Below are 17,407 nucleotides of genomic sequence, written 5' to 3'. Positions count from 1 at the left end.
CGCTTGCACACACTCTGTCTCTCTCAAAATAAATAAATAAACTTCAAAAAAATATAAAGAAAATATTTACAGTTTTATGTTATATCTAGGCCCATGATCTATTTTAAGTTAATTTTTACATAAGTTAGGAAATTTATGTTGGAAAAGTTAGGAAATGTTATGTTTTTTTCCTAAAGTATATCTACTTACTCAACTACCTTTTGTTGAAAAGATTTTCTTTTCTCTATTGAAAACATTTTGCACCTTTGTCAAAAATCAGTTGTTCATATTTGTGTGGGTCTATTTCTGTGTTATTTATTCTTTTCCATTAGTTTATGCATCCTTTCCTCTGCAAATACTGCGATCTTGATTATTGTAGCTATATCTTAAGTCTTGAAATGGTGAAGACCGATTGCTCCCACTTCATTGCTTTTTTTTTTTTTTTTCTCAAAATTGTTTTATCCTATTTCCTTTGGCTTTCTGTATAAATTTTAGGATAATTTTGTCTGTATATATAAAAATTCTTATGAGGAGTTTGATAGGAATTGCTTATGTCCCAATCTGTTTCTTTTCTCTGAAGTAGGCTTGAATAACTTGGCATGCTTTTTTCTCTTTTTCTCCTACCTAACTTTTTGTGTTGATTTGAAATTCCAGTTTCACATTTATAATTATTAATTTTTAACATTTAAAAATTATTTTTGGTTCATCATATTCCAATCACATATATCTTTAGCATAATGCTGCTTTATGTTGACTAGGAGACCAGCAATTTCTCTAAGCTGCCCACTATCAGTAACATAATGTGGAGTCAATGATAATAGTCTAGCAGCATTAATTTTGCCAATAATATTAACACGATGGTTTGCATTTTTATTTTTTATTCAATTTCTCTCCTTCCTCTGATTTTGTAGCCTAAATTACCTTTGGCTCTGAGCTCCTTGCTCAGCAAGGCTAGGTTAGGCAAACAAATCAATACTTTGGGATTGTTTCTTTATCTAGGAGTTTATGGTTTGTGATGTACATGAGAGGATTTTGTAAAGTAAGAAATTGATGACTTGAAATAATTCTAGACTTTAGGTTGATCTGTAGCATTTATTATTTTTGGCTTAAATAGTTTTTGATACGGTTGTGAGTGCTTTTTATACCATGAATTCAAGGGCTTATGTTAGATGCCGTAATTGCAGAAATATGTAGACCCTGCCCTCACAGATTACAATCTGTTGGGTGAAATAGGCTTGTAAACAGATAATTTCATTACATCGAGGTAAGTGTGGTGACAGAAATATTAGGCATTTTTGGAATAGAAAGGGGGAGCTGTTTGGATGGCTTAGTCAATTGTGTCCTACTCTTGGTTTCAGCTCAGGTCATGATCTTGCTGTTCATGGGATTGAACTCTGCATCAGGCTGTGCACTGAAGGTGCGGAGCCTGCTTGGAATTCTCTCTCTCTGCCTCACTCAAAATAAATAAGTAAATAAACCATGTATATGTGTATGTATATATAAAAGAAATAGAAAAGAGCCCTTACCTTACTAGGGGAGGAGGAATATTGGAGAAGCCATGCTTGAAATGAGTCTCAAATGGTAAATAGGAATTAATCTGGTGAAGGACATTTAACCTGATGGAAATTAATGTGATGGAAGGACATTTCAAGCAGTTAGAATAATGAACAAAGACACATAAAAAGAAGTAGCATATTAGGATTTCTGGTTGGAGAATTACAAACAAGTTAGTACTATGTGAATGGCAAGTGTGGGAAGCAGGAAGTTTATGAGGCACCAAAAGATAAGCCAGACCAGATCTTGTGGTGTTGAGCTTGGACTTTATCCTCATTGGTTCTCAAATCTATGAGGTCCAGTGTTTCCTTCCTGTAGTAAATATTTTCTAGTGCCCCTTTATTATTTTTAAATAGAATTTATTTATAGTTATAATTCATATATAATAAAATTAACATGCATCATTTCTAACAAATTAACACGATGACATAAATGTACTATAAAGTCAAGTTCTAAGAAACATGAAATAAAGTAATTTGAAATATGTATTTTAAAATGTAAATGCTCAAGCATTACTGCATTAGAACATGTAATGAATCATACAGATACTTGTACTTCTATGTAGAATCCCTGTGAATGTGCAGCAATAAACATGGACTTTTATAGATGTATTGGTAATTCAGATATTTTAGTTGCTATTGCCATTGGTAATATTCCAAAACGTTCAGCAACCTGTTTGTAAAGTTCTGACCAAATTAAAGTACAAATAATATTAGTTTCATTCCCATAAATTTGGTGTTTATTAAAACTGCAAAAAAAATTTTTTTATGAAAAAAAGATTAATTTCTAGATTCAGGTAATTATAAACAAGTTTTTCCACATGATGTTAAGTGGAACATTGCCAAGTCATATGGGACATGAGTCCGTTTGTTTTATGGGATGTTCTTGAGAAGGGGTTGGTAAACTACATCCCAGAGGCCACACTGCCTATTTTTGTATAGCTTATGAGCTAGGAATAGTCTTTATATTTTTATTTATTTATATGTATATTTTAAATTATCAGGGTTTCTTTTTTTTAAGTTTATTTATTTATTTTGAGAGAGACAGGAACAGTGGGAGCAGGGGAGGGGCAGAGAGAGTGGAAGAATCCCAAGCAGGTTCTGCACTGTCAATGCAGAGCCTGATGCGGGACTTGAACTCCCGAAACTGTGAGATTATGACCTGAGCTGAAATCAAGAGTTGGAAGGTTAACAGACTAAGCCACCCACGTGTCCCAGAATGGTTTTTATATTATTTTTAGAGAGTTGGACCAAAAAACAAAAAAAAAAAAAAACAAAAACAAAAAGGAGGAATATGTAACACCTTTATAGAAAGTTTGTCAATTCATTTTCTTGAGCATTGTAGAATGCCGATCATCCCTAGATCCTGTTTGCTAGATGCCAGCAGCACTCCAGTCACTATGAAACCAAACATGGCTCCAACATTTTTCAAGTGACTTCAGAGGGCAATACTACCTTGCTGAGGACCACTACCCTAGATGATCAGTTTTCAATATTTTATTCCATCGTGACACACTTAACAAATAGTAATATGCATGATTTATTCCCATGTAGAGTTCTTATGTTCGTAATTTTCTGGTTTTTTTCCTTACATTCAAGGAAACAATTAAAATGAAGCAGGAATTGGGGCACCTAGGTGGCTCAGTCAGTTGAACATCTGACTCTTGATTTTGGCTCAGGCCATGGTCTCATGGTTCTTGAGATCAAGCCCCACATTGGGCTTTGTGCTGACAGTGCAGAGCCTGCTTGGGATTGTCTCTCTCCCTCTCTCTCTCTCTGTCCCTCCCACACACACACTCTCTCTCTCTGTCTCTCTCTCAAAATAAATAAATAAGAATTTGAAAAAAATAAGGCAAGAATTGTTAATATAAGGTTAACCTTGAAAACCCTCCAGTTTATACTTATAAAAATAAATCTTTACAAACTTCAGTGCTTTTATTACTACTAATAACATTACTTGTAACTTGTAACTTACATAGGAATGTTTTATAATTGACTGATAACCACTGTAGCAGCTCTTGGAAACCTTAAAGCAGGGAAGTGACAGTATCCTATTGACATTTTAGATAGATTACTTTGGTGGGTAATAGAAGATAGACTTAAGGAGGTACAAAGTACAAGCCTAGTTTAGGTACAAGATGGTGGCCTCTCGAGTATTCTATGCTGGGTAGTAGGGACAGAGCAGAGGAGACACATTATTGGAGAATTATTTCAGATATAAAAATCAGTAGAAGTTAATGAACAAAATGTAGGCTTAGTTCTTAACCTTTGTTGCTCATTAGAATTATTTGGCATGCTTTTAAACAATGCCAATGCCTGGGCCCCAATTTAGGATTTTTAGAAATCAGAAGTTCTGGGATAGAGTCTGGGAATTGATATTTTAAAAATGTACCTCATGATTCTAATTTGCAGCTAGTGTTGAGAACCACTAATTCAAGTTGTGGAGGAGAGAGAAGAATAAGGGATAAGTGAGTAGTACCAGGCTGCCAGCTAAGGCTACTGGTTGATGGAGGGGTCATGCTTTAAACAGTGTCTGTTCCATGGTAGCTATTCAGATATTTTTGGTATAAATGAGAACTGATGACTTTGAACTTGAACCAAAACCAGTTCCTTATTTAATTTCTGATTATTCTAAATTTGGATGAATTAACCGAAGTTCAAGATATAATCGACTGGGACCCAACCAAAATAAATGCTATCACAGGTAAGGTTATATCAGAATGGATATCTTGATATAATTTGAGGAAAAGAATGATATAAATCACTGATGCTGTGGTGTGATATTGTGAAGCAAAGTGCCAGCTGAAATAATTTGACTTCATTATAGTACATTATACAAATTGATATTTCTATTGAGTGCCTTAGAGAATTTGGGTCCTCATACCGGATAAATAGGCAGGTATTCAATATATGTTTATTAAATTATACGGTGAAATATCTTTATCAGAAAGTTGTTATATTTATCATACAATTCTTTTTTATGTTAATGGAAGAATGAAAGGCAGTATGTTTGTCTTTCAGCCCCAATTCTACTTCCTCTACCTATATTCTACCTGTACACTGTCTTCCTTTACACTCCTCTGTTCTCACTGCTACTGCCCAAGTTTAGTCAGGACTGTTGGTTTCCAGTGATAGGAATATAGCTCAAACTGTCTTGAATATTAAATTGAATTTTTTGGTACCTGTAGGCAGAAAGGATGCTGAGATAACATACAAAATTAAAGAAAGGTTTACAGGAACCAGGGCAGGGATATCATTCCATTAGAACCACTCTCATCTCTGCTTGGCTTTGTTCTTTTTTATTGCAATCAGGCATTTGCCAACAGATCAAAGATAGCAGTCTGCAACCCAGCCTCATAGCCTTCTGCTTCCAGGATTCCAAGAGGAAAGACCATTTCTACTCCTGTTCTAAATTGAGAAATTGATTTCAAATAGCTGTTGTTTCCAAAGAAAGGAGGCTACTATGATTTGTCTGGTTTAGAGCTCATGCCAACCCCAGTGGCCAGGAGAGGATAAGGATATACCAAAGAAGAGGCAAGGAAAATCTTGAGGAAAATCATTAAGTCACTGTCCTCTCCAGGGCTCCATTGCCACAGACCCTTGATGATTTTCCATTTCAGTTTATTTAGCAGCTTACTATTCACAAAACAGCAATGATAATTAAATTTTGAAAATTTATGGAGAAATGTAGAGTAGTATATAATTTTAGGCTAGTAGTATTGTAAATGAGCTATTTGACTGAAGATGGACTACACAGCTAACATAATGCATTCATTTAACAAAATGTACTTAGTTCTTCTATGGACAAGGCATTGTATAGTCGTAGTATATCAAACCAAGCCTGGCTATAAGGCATTGTGAAATTATATAAGATTTCAACAGAGGATGAGTTAATTCATTTTCTTGTTTTATTATTTAATTACTTAATTTTATTATTTTCCCATCATGGAACTCGGTATTTAAGAATTAGATTCTAGTTATTGATATAGAATTTGAGTGACATGGAATTTTTAACAAGTAGTTTTCTTTTCTTTTTTTAAATATTTATTTTGAGAGAGAGAGAGAGAGAGAGAACACGAGCAGGGTAGAGGGAAAGAGAGAATTCAAGCAGGCTCCATGCCCAGTGCAGAGCCTGATGTGGGCTTCAATCTCACGACACTGAGATCATGACCTGGGTTGAAATCAAGAGTCAGATGCTTACCCGACTGAGCCATCTAGGCACCCCAACAAGTAGCTTTTCTGATACTCAATATTCGTAAAAAGAATATTTTTGTTCTTTTAAAGAGCTTATTCTCATTACTGTCATTTAATGACACTTTTTGAAAGCTGATTTAGTGATTAGAGTCATTCAAAATATGATCTGTAGTTAAGCTATCTTTTTCTAGTTTTTACCAAATTCATATTATATAATTTTTTCTGTCTTTATAGTCAATTGCATCTGCAGACATGGATTTCAACCAGTTGGAGGCATTCTTGACTGCTCAAACCAAAAAGCAAGGTGGGATCACATGTGACCAAGCTGCTGTCATTTCCAAATTCTGGAAGAGCCATAAGACAAAAATTCGAGAGAGCCTCATGAACCAGAGCCGTTGGGACAGTGGGCTTCGAGGTCTGAGTTGGAGAGTTGATGGCAAATCGCAGTCAAGGCATTCAGCTCAAATACACACCCCTGTTGCCATAATGGAGCTGGAAATAGGAAAAAGTGGACAGGTGAGCCCAACTTCAATCAATTTCCTTTTATAAACTACATTTCCTATTACATATTAGATGATAAAAATAATAGGAAAAGACTCTGTTTCCTAGAATCCCTTTTCAGATATGGAATCATCTGAAAATTTGGATACTCCTCGTTGTGGATAGAATCTGGATATCAGCCTCATGGTCCTGGCAGCTATCTCAGAATAACAAAATGAGTCAATGAGGTGATTGCACAGAGAGTGGCCACCATTCCATTTTGGTTAGATCTTAGAATTCTTGGCATTTGCTCAGAATTCTTGGCATTTGGTCAGAATCTCCAAAGCAATGATAGAGATGCTAAATAAAGACCAGGAATTGAGATTAAACGACACAGAACAAAACTGTCTCACCCAGTCATCTTTATGGGCAGTCAGATATAGGAGGCAGTGCATCTTAATTACAGCAATGTGTTGTTCCTAAAGACCCTAAGTGTGCTATCTCTGTCCTTGAGCCCACAAATAATTTTTAATGTGATCTTGATTATTTACAAAACAGTTCCTCTTTTTCTTGCAGTTTCCATAGTCATTATAGCAAGTAATTTTAGCATCTACATTGTTTTTCCTGAAGTCATTCAGTTTGTGCTTTAGATGATGCCAGATCAGACTTTTAATGACCTGGTATATGTCTTTGGGGGAAGAAAAAAAAAGCAGCAACCCATAATTAGGAAGAGAAAACCCAGATCACTGAATTAGCCAACCAGATTTATTTTCAGATGAATAATCAAATAAGTGCTTCTATTACATTCTGTAGTAGAAATTTATTTTTCTTCTAGGGATGAGCATTTTTTTAGCTGTCAGTTCCCCTCACATATTCCCTTAGGATTTTTCAGTGTTTGTAGTTCTATAATGATACTGATTTTAATTTAAAATGTAATTCCTCTTAAAAAATAATTCTTTTACAAAATACATCTGGAGAATCATTTCTTTAGTTATTGTAAAATAGTGCTGTTGCTTTTATTGACTTTGGTTTGTCTGACCCTAAAGTCCATTTTTTTAACCATTGTGTTAATATGCCTTCCTTCTATTGTTCTAGACCAAAAATCTGACAGATTAGAAAGGTGTGATAAGTACACTTGGATATCTAAGTTTACCAACCATTTTTCCAGGCTCTTCATTTTTTATTTGGCAATAGTGATTATTTCATTTTGTCTTTAAATATTTATCATTTGGGCAGGAATTGAAAACATACATATCTATTTTAAGACATTCCTAGAAAGCTATTATAGTACTTCTTTAATTTGATATTGTCTTACTGTTTGAACTCAGGTTTATTATGTGCCTTTTGATTTTAGTAATTTACATATCATCTGAATTTATTGGGTACTGCTATAGGGATTTTTAAATCTACTTTAACATATTTAAAATATTTTCTTTGATCTTGTTACCCAAAGTGACATTCTACTCTGTGTGTGTGTGTGTGTGTGTGTGTGTAGAATGATTTTGTCAATCAGTAAATCACTACAAATAATTTGTTGGCTAGCTTCGGGGTTATTTTGTGATAAATTAGAACAGGTTGGTAAACTCTTTTTTTTAAGTGGTGAGATATTTTACGCTTGACAACCATATAGTTTCTGTCATAAGTACTCAACTTTGTTGTTGTAGCTCAAAAGCAGCCACAGACAATATGTAAATAAGTGGGCATTGCTGTTTCTAGAAAGTTTAGTTACCACAATATAATCAACAGGTCTTAGAAGTCAGAGAGTCCATAAGCCCTTACTAAGGTGAATTACACAGGTGAGGTAGTATATCCCCAATTTCTAGAGAAGGTATCTGAGATAAATACACTACTTGTTTTAGACAGAGCTAACGTAGTAAAATGAAGATCACTACATTGATTTTTTTGAAAAACCATCCACACCAACATTTAGGAGCTTTTGTTAGCTTCTCACAATATTCTGTGCCAAAAAACCAAGTTGGTAGTACAATATGGTAGTCAACAGTATTGATAGGAATATTGCTCAGCAATAAAAAGGAAAGAACTTCTGATAAACACAATAAAATGGCTGAATCTCAAAGTCATTTGCTGTGTGAAATAAGCCAGATATAAACTTTTTATCATAATGTATGATTTCACGCATATAAAATCCTAGAAAATGCAAAGTAATCATGACAAAAAGTATATGCCTAGGTTAAGAGTAGAGGGAGGGATAGATTAGATTACAAAGGAGTGTGGGAAAACTTTTAAAAGTGATAAAAATATTTATTATGTTAATTGTGGCAACAGTTTCATGGGTGTATGCATATTTCAAAACTTAGGAAATTATATACTTTAAATGTGCACTATATTGGACATTACTTATACTTCAAAGTTTTTGATTTAAAAAATGGTCACCATTGGGGTTCCTGGGTGGCTCAGTCAGTTAAGCATCAGACTCTTGATTTCAGCTCAGGTCATGATCTCAGGGTCGTGGCATTTAGCCCCATGTTGGGCTCTGTGCTGGATGTGGCTCCTGCTTAAGATTCTCTCTCTCCCTCCCTCTATTGCTCGCACTCTCTCTGTCTTTAAAAAAAAAAAAAAAAGTTTACCATGAAAATGATTAAAGTTGCTCTTTAACCCACAAAATGCTTTGAATGCAAATATATTCTTAACAAGAAAAGTTGTAAAAGAAGTAAACAATAATTTAACCTATTCCGGCAATAAAATATACAGCCTCGATCTTACAGGAAATGTTTTTGTGAGACCTGGATCCTTGGTTAGTTCTTCTGTCAGCTTCTAAGTGAATATTATTTGTGAAGTAATCCACTATATCATATTTCCAGTTTTTAGAACATCTATAGGTAACAAAGTCAAAGTTATTTTCATATGTAGACATTGAATGAGCTTGTGAGAGAAGTGATGAGCCTAGGATACTAAGAGGTTGCTTCCAAGAAGAGTGACCAACTTTTTCAAACTCTGTGTATGTGTACATGCATGTATGTGTATTTATATACCCCAAAACAACGAAATTACTGTCTTCAGTTTATGTCATTTAAAATCAGTTGTTCTCAATAATGGTTGCACATAAGAATTGCCTGTGGGGCTTTAAAATTTTTCATGCTTAGGACATTGCTCAGACCAATTAAATAAGAATCTAGGGGGATGGAACCTGGGCATCAGTATTCTTTAAAGCTTATGATTCCTTGGCACAAAAACAGACACATAGACCAATGGAATAGAATAGAAACCCCAGAACTAGACCCACAAACGTATGGCCAACTAATCTTTGACAAAGCAGGAAAGAACATCCAATGGAAAAAAGACAGTCTCTTTAACAAATGGTGCTGGGAGAACTGGACAGCAACATGCAGAAGGTTGAAACTAGACCACTTTCTCACACCATTCACAAAAATAAACTCAAAATGGATAAAGGACCTGAATGTGAGACAGGAAACCATCAAAACCCTAGAGGAGAAAGCAGGAAAAGACCTCTCTGACCTCAGCCGTAGCAATCTCTTACTTGACACATCCCCAAAGGCAAGGGAATTAAAAGCAAAAATGAATTACTGGGACCTTATGAAGATAAAAAGCTTCTGCACAGCAAAGGAAACAACCAACAAAACTAAAAGGCAACCAACGGAATGGGAAAAGATATTTGCAAATGACATATCGGACAAAGGGCTAGTATCCAAAATCTATAAAGAGCTCACCAAACTCCACACCCGAAAAACAAATAACCCAGTGAAGAAATGGGCAGGAAACATGAATAGACACTTCTCTAAAGAAGACATCCAGATGGCCAACAGGCACATGAAAAGATGCTCAACGTCGCTCCTCATCAGGGAAATACAAATCAAAACCACACTCAGATATCACCTCACGCCAGTCAGAGTGGCCAAAATGAACAAATCAGGAGACTATAGATGCTGGAGAGGATGTGGAGAAACGGGAACCCTCTTGCACTGTTGGTGGGAATGCAAACTGGTGCAGCCACTCTGGAAAACAGTGTGGAGGTTCCTCAAAAAATTAAAAATAGACCTACCCTATGACCCAGCAATAGCACTGCTAGGAATTTACCCAAGGGATACAGGAGTACTGATGCATAGGGGTGCTTGTACCCCAATGTTTATAGCAGCACTCTCAACAATAACCAAATTATGGAAAGAGCCTAAATGTCCATCAACTGATGAATGGATAAAGAAATTGTGGTTTATATACACAATGGAGTACTACATGGCAATGAGAAAGAACGAAATATGGCCCTTTGTAGCAACGTGGATGGAACTGGAGAGTGTGATGCTAAGTGAAGTAAGCCATACAGAGAAAGACAGATACCATATGTTTTCACTCTTATGTGGATCCTGAGAAACTTAGCAGAAACCCATGGGGGAGGGGAAGGAAAAAAAAAAAAAGAGGTTAGAGTGGGAGAGAGCCAAAGCATAAGAGACTCTTAAAAACTGAGAACAAACTGAGGGTTGATGGGGGGTGGGAGGGAGGGGAGGGTGGGTGATGGGTATTGAGGAGGGCACCTTTTGGGATGAGCACTGGGTGTTATATGGAAACCAATTTGACAATAAATTTCATATATTGAAAAAAAAAAAGCTTATGATTCCTGTATTTATGTGGAGTTGAGAACCACCATATTAAAGGTAGGCAAATAATCTGGTTTAAAGTGTAAATACAACTTGGTATCAAATTTTTACAGTAAGAATTCAATATATGTCAACATACTTCTACTTACCATAATTTATGGAGTGCCTGGGGACTTTTTGTTCAGGAACTAGTTGCGGTAGTGGTGGGTTTTTTGTCTTCCTTTCTCTATTTAAATTGCTTTCTCCTGCTCAGTTTGTCTGCATTACTTCTCTCTTTGGTCCAAGGAGTACATTTGACGATCCGCAGCCAAGTATGTACGTGCATTGACTTTTTTTTATTAATACAATATAAAATACTTTTGGGATATGAGGAAGCCAAAATAATAGAGAAGTCACTCACTAAAGCATATACATTTATGGAAATCTGTAGAGCTAGAGAAAATGAGTATGCATTAGTGATCTAATTACTTATAGTGGATATTTTTCTTCAGTAGAAATAAAAAATTTTGCAAGAATAAAACATTAATTCAGTGGTAGCAGTACACAGAAGATTTTGAGGTGAACATTTCATGTACAAAGAAAAGTACATCAAATGCTTTACTTGTGTGATTGAGAGCCTATCATATTTAGTCATAAATCACTTAGGGTCCCCAAGGCTTGAGGACTGTTGGAATCTGGCATGTGTCTTTAAGAAAGTTTTGTTGTTTCATGTACTTAGTTAACTCCATGTTGTTTTCTTTCCTGGAACTTAAATAGAGATTACCATAGAATGTTTTTTTTTTTTTTTTTAAATAGTAACTTTTAGGGGGATAATTTATATATTTAGTGGAGTTTCATTTATTGGTTATTTTTTTAAATGACTGAATCTTGGTATTTTATGAAGATATACCAGTTTTTCTTTGGTGACTTCTGTTTTTTAAATTTATTTATTTTTCTTAGTAATCTCTACACCCATTGTGGGGCTCAAACTCACAACCCTGAGATCGAGTGTCTCATGCTCTTCCCACTGTGCCAGCCAGGCAGGCCTCTTTTGTGACTTCTTGTTTTCAAGACCAATAAGACATTTTGTGAGGAAACACTTAGCCACAACCTCAGTTCTCAACCATTTAGTAATAAATGTTTAATAAAAATTGTTCTTTCATATACATTTTGAAGTGTCCTATCTGTAGAGACCTGAAATACAATGTTCTGTTTCTTTATTGCCCTTTTTTTTTTTAATGGCTAATGTTATTGCCTTTTCTCGACTAGGTTTTAGTGTACCAAACATCCTCTAGTTTTGTGGGTTTTCAGCAGACCTAGGGAAGAAGATAGACTGCCTTTAGACTGATCTGATTGTTTTTCTGACCAACTCATTATATGTTCAGTCCCGTCATTTATATGCAAGTAGGATATGGGGAATATACAATGATATACTCACTCTAATTTACAGAATGAAAATAGTTTAGACTCTGGATTAAAAAGCCAGCATTTGGCTGAAGGATAGGTAAACATCCAATCTCAAAGGAAAGTATTGACTTATATTTAATTTCCACAATTCCTTCTAAAACTAAATGCACTGATGATCTTGTGTAATTCTGGCTAATAAGGAGTGAGAAACTGCTAAAACCTATGATTATTATTCAGGGTTTTTTTTGAGGATTCACATTTTTTGAATAATTGTTGTGATACAACATGGAATTTCTGAATTACAAATAAATAAACTTCACTTTTAGAACATTTGATGTGTTACTTTTAATACCAATGGGTTTGGTAACAGCCTCAAGTTGACATGACAATGGCTGACATCTGGCGGACGACCTTCCGCCACTGGCCTTTCGATCTACTTAATAATAAGACCTTTGCTTCTTCTGTCATTCTTCCAGGGGATGGCCTACTGCTCTCCTTTGTGTACAGTCTGGGCAAACCGACTGGTGATAGCAAGAGCAGTGTCAATGAAGCAGTCCACACAGTAGAGAGACAGTTTTCAGTGCAAGTGTCTAGGTGATTCCCTGGCTTCTGCACACTTTTATCCCAGCATAGCTCCATGAAGGGATGCACCTGTGCAGGGAACCGTGTGCGCCTTCTGTTCGGCTGCCACCAGCTGCTACAACTCTGCTTTGTCTGCCTAACCCAGCTGCCATGGTCCTCCTCAAGCTTGGGCCAGTAATAACCAATTTCTGCTGAGCTCTTTATGCACCACTATAGCTTCACAAGCTTGAGCAATGCCACCAGAACTCCCTGCTTTGTGTCAGAGGAGAAGAAGCCAAGTTTAAAACTCACACACATTCCCTCTCTGACACTCTCTTTTCTCTCTTGCATAGACGCATATGTACATACATACATTTTATGTGTGTGTATGTAAATGTATGGAAGAAATTAAGAAATATAAAGATAGGATATACAGAATGAATAAATTGCCACTGTATTTTATCAGTGCTCAGTCACCATTTGAAGATCGTGTTGCTTTACTCTAAATAGCTACCAAGGGGAGCTTAGATATCTCATTTGGGTATATAAGCTGTAATGGTTGGCCTATTTCTGATCATTCTTATAAGCTTGATTTTCACTTTCAGCAATGTAATAAAGGAAAGCTTCCAGAGAAATTAGTGAAGCTAACTTAATAAACAAACCGTAGGGACTGATGAAAGAAATTTAACAGTTTGGGGGAACTGAATCAGTTTAGAATGCATTTTTCAAAATAAATTATTTGTTTTATATTTTATATCCAGTTTAGAACATGGAGTTTATTTAAACTTTAGTTCTGAATGGACCAACTCTTTTTTGTAGCTCTAAGATGTGTTTCTTAATAGTTTGTGTTCTAGGGATCCCTGGGTGGCTAGTCAGTTAAGCGTCCAACTTCAGCTCAGGTCATGATCTCACCACTTGTGGGTTCAAGCCCTGTGTCAGGTTCTGTGCTAATAGCTCAGAGCCTGCTTTGGATTCTGTGTCTCTCTCTGCCCCTCCCCTGCTCATGTTCTCTCTCTTTTTCTCTCTCTCTCTCTCAAAAATAAACATTAAAAAAAGTTTGTGTTCTAAAGTTGATGTCCTAAATTTATAGTTCCAATATATAATTTACAGAAGACAATGTCTAAAGTCTTATAACCACACAGAAAAGAAAAAGAGTAAGAAATTTTGTCTCCCTTGAAAGCTGTTGTGAAACACACTGCTCATGTTTGTTGAAAAACAAACGTGGAGGTCCAAAACTTAGTATTTAAATTCTGACTGGGGCGCCTGGGTGGCTCAGTCAGTTGAGCGTCCAACTTTGGTTCAGGTCATGATCTCATAGCTCGTGAATTCGAGCCTCACGTTGGGCTCTGTGCTGACAGCTGAGAGCCTGGAGCCTGCTTCGGATTCTGTTTCTCCCCCTCTCTCTGCCCCTAACCCACTTGCATTCTGTCTCTGTCTCTCTCAAAAAATAAATAAATAAACATTAAAATTTTTTTTTTTAAATTCTGATTAACTCTGAATTAGCTATTTACAAAAAATACCTTGTACAGAAGGAAATGTTTACCAAAAAAAGAAAAAGATGCTAAAAAATACTTTTAACATTACTAATTAGAATGGATAGTTACATAACAGTGAATATGTAATAATTAATGGGGAAAAATTTAAGTTTAAAGTTGTTATCTAGTTATGAAAGATTAAAATCAGAATTATTCAGTAGTGGATAATTTACCAGTTGAAAAGTAGACATTTTGAGTATGTTTTATATATTGCACTTCTTATTGTGTAATAAGAAGTGGTATTTCATATTTTTGATGTGTTAAATATTAGTTTGCTCCACTCTTAATCTAGTACTTGGTTTTTCTTAGTTAAGTCTTTGTTTAAAAACTTATATAATGCTTTGCATTTATTTTGATCTTAAGTAACAGCCTTTTGAGATTTCAGTTACTTGACCCAGGAGCAACATTTGACATACTTGAATTCTCTTTTCTTTAAAACACTTGTTCTTCCAGGATACTACATTTGCCTGATTTTCCTCCTCGCTTCCTAGTCTGCTCTTTTCTTCCCCCTTTTTAGGTATCTTTTGCTGGTTCTGTCTCATTTCCCCAACATCTAAAAGTTGGAGTGTCCCCGGCATCAAGTCCATGGTCCTCTTTTCTATCTACAACACACTTCCTAGGTGATCTTAACCATTTTCGTGGGTTTAAATATCATCTGCTGCTGACAATTTCTAAATTATATGTTCAAGCTGGATTCCTTGCCTAAATTCCAGGTATATATTTGTGACATACTTGAGAATTCTACCTAAATGTGAAAAGGGTATCAAAAAATTGAGGGGCACCTGTGTGGCTCAGTCGGTTAAGCATCCAACTTGGGTTCAGGTCATGATCTCGCAGTTCGTGAGATTGAGTCCCACGTCGGGCTCTGTGCTGACAGCTCAGAGCTTAGAGCCCGTGTCAGAATCTGTGACTCCCTCTCTCTCTGCCCTTCCCCTGCTCATGCTGTGTCTCTCTCTGTCTCTCAAAAAATAAATAAACATTAAAAATAATTTTTTTTAATTGAATATGCCGAAAACTAAGTTCCTTATATGCCTCCCAAACCTATTCCTCCTTCATTTTCTGCATCTCAGTTAGTAGCACCTCCAATCTTCCAGTTTATATCCTCTCTTTTTCTCACATCCACATCTAGTCTGTCATCAAATCCTGCTGGATTTAATTTAATTTTATTTTATTTATTTTTTTTTTTTAATTTTTTTTTTTTTTCAACGTTTTTTATTTATTTTTGGGACAGAGAGAGACAGAGCATGAACCGGGGAGGGGCAGAGAGAGAGGGAGACACAGAATCGGAAACAGGCTCCAGGCTCCGAGCCATCGGCCCAGAGCCTGACGCGGGGCTCGAACTCACGGACCGCGAGATCGTGACCTGGCTGAAGTCGGAGGCTTAACCGACTGCGCCATCCAGGCGCCCCTGGATTTAATTTTAAAATATAGCTAAAATGTTACTACTTCTCATTACCCCCCACTCCTCTGTTCAGATCACCAACACTTCTAGATTATAACAACATCCTCCCAACTGGTCTGTTTGCATCTCCTCTTTAACTTATTCTCAACACACTGTAGTATGTCAACAGAGTATCTCTCTTAAAGTGTAAGACAAATCATGTATTCATGGCTCTCACCTCACTCTAGTGGCTTCCTATCTCAATCAGATTAATAGTTGTCTCCCTTATTCCTTTTCTGTAACTAGACCCTATGGTCTCCTTGCTGATTCCTGGAATATAACAGGCATGCTCCTTCTTTAGGGCCTGTACATTTGTTGTTCCCTTTCTCTGGGTTGATCTTCCCTCAAATATCTGAAATATCTGCAATATTGACCTTTCCACTTTCCTGACATCTTTTTTTTTTTTTAATTTTAAATTCATCTTCTCAATATGGCTTTCACTGACCACCTCTCTAAAAGTTCAGTCCTCCAGGGGCGCCTGGGTGGCTCAGTCAGTTACACATCTGACTCTCCATTTTGCTTCAGGTCATGACCTCATGATTCATGAGATCATGCCCTGTGTTGGGCTCTGTGCTGTCAGTGTGGAGCCTGCTTAAGATTCTCTCTCACCCCCTCTCTGTCCCTTCTCAGTTCTCATGCACACACACTCTCTCTCAAAATAAACATTTTAAAAAAATGTTTCTCTTAAAAAAAAAGTTTAGTTCTCCACTTCCTGCTTTATTTTTAAAAACTTCATTGAGCTATAATAGCCATACAATAAACTGTATCCATTTGAAGTATCTGATTTGATTAATTTTGGCTGGTGTATACACTTACCAAATTACCACTGTAGTCAAGAGACAGAATGGGTCCCCTCTGGGACACAGCACAGGTGGTCATAAGAGGGAAGTATATAGCAATCCAGGCCTTCCTAGAGAAGGAAGGAAGGTCTCAGATACACAACCTAACCTTACACCTTAAAGAGCTGGAAAAAGAACAGCAAATAAAACCCAAAACCAGCAGAAGATAGGAAATAATAAAGATTAGAGCAGAAATCAATACCATCGAAACCAAAAAAATGGTAGAACAGATCAGTGAAAACAGAAGCTGGTTCTTTGAAGCGATTAACAAAATTGATAAACCACTAGCCAGCTTGATCAAAAAGAAAAAGGAAAGGACCCAAATAAATAAAATGAAGAATGAAAGAGGAGAGATCACAACCAATACAGCAGAAATAAAAGCAATAGTAAGAGAATATTATGAGCAATTATACACCAATAAAATGGGAAATCTGGAAAAATGGACAAATTCCTAGAAACACATAAACTACCAAAACTGAAACAGGAAGTAATAGAAAATTTGAACAGACCCATAACCAGTAAAGAAATCGAATTAGTAATCAGTCTCCCAAAAAACAAGAGTCCAGTGCCAGATGGCTTTCCAGGGGAATTCTACCAAACATTTAAGGAAGAGTTAACACCTATTCTCTTGAACCTGTTCCGAAAAATAGAAATGGAAGGAAAACTTCCAAACTCTTTCTATGAAGCCAGCATTACCTTGGTTCCAAAACCAAAGACCCCGCTAAACAGGAGAACTGTAGACCAATTTCCCTGATGAACATGGATGCAAAAAATCCTCTACAAGATATTAGCCCACTGGATCCAAAAATACATTAAAAAAATATTCACCAAGACCAAATGGGATTTATACCTTGGATGCAGGGCTGGT

The 17,407-nt window shown here is 36.1% G+C and overlaps 1 protein-coding gene and 1 pseudogene across 2 annotated transcripts in view; one reads left to right on the top strand and one right to left on the bottom strand.

Annotated features, from left to right (window-relative positions):
* COMMD1 (copper metabolism domain containing 1) overlaps positions 1–17,407 on the top strand; it is a 186,657-nt gene that overhangs the window by 75,068 nt on the left and 94,182 nt on the right. For both annotated transcript variants that reach the window (XM_060604923.3, XM_060604951.3), the window contains exon 2: positions 5,961–6,242. In XM_060604923.3, the coding sequence (XP_060460906.1) occupies positions 5,961–6,242 (282 nt within the window). The remainder of the gene's footprint in view (positions 1–5,960; positions 6,243–17,407) is intronic.
* Positions 12,596–14,846, bottom strand: LOC144615786 (mitochondrial import inner membrane translocase subunit Tim8 B pseudogene; annotated as a pseudogene).

This window comes from Panthera onca, chromosome A3, assembly GCF_046562875.1.
Source record: "Panthera onca isolate mPanOnc1 chromosome A3, mPanOnc1 haplotype 2, whole genome shotgun sequence".
NCBI lineage: Eukaryota > Metazoa > Chordata > Mammalia > Carnivora > Felidae > Panthera > Panthera onca.
This window is presented reverse-complemented; position numbering and strand designations above follow the sequence as displayed.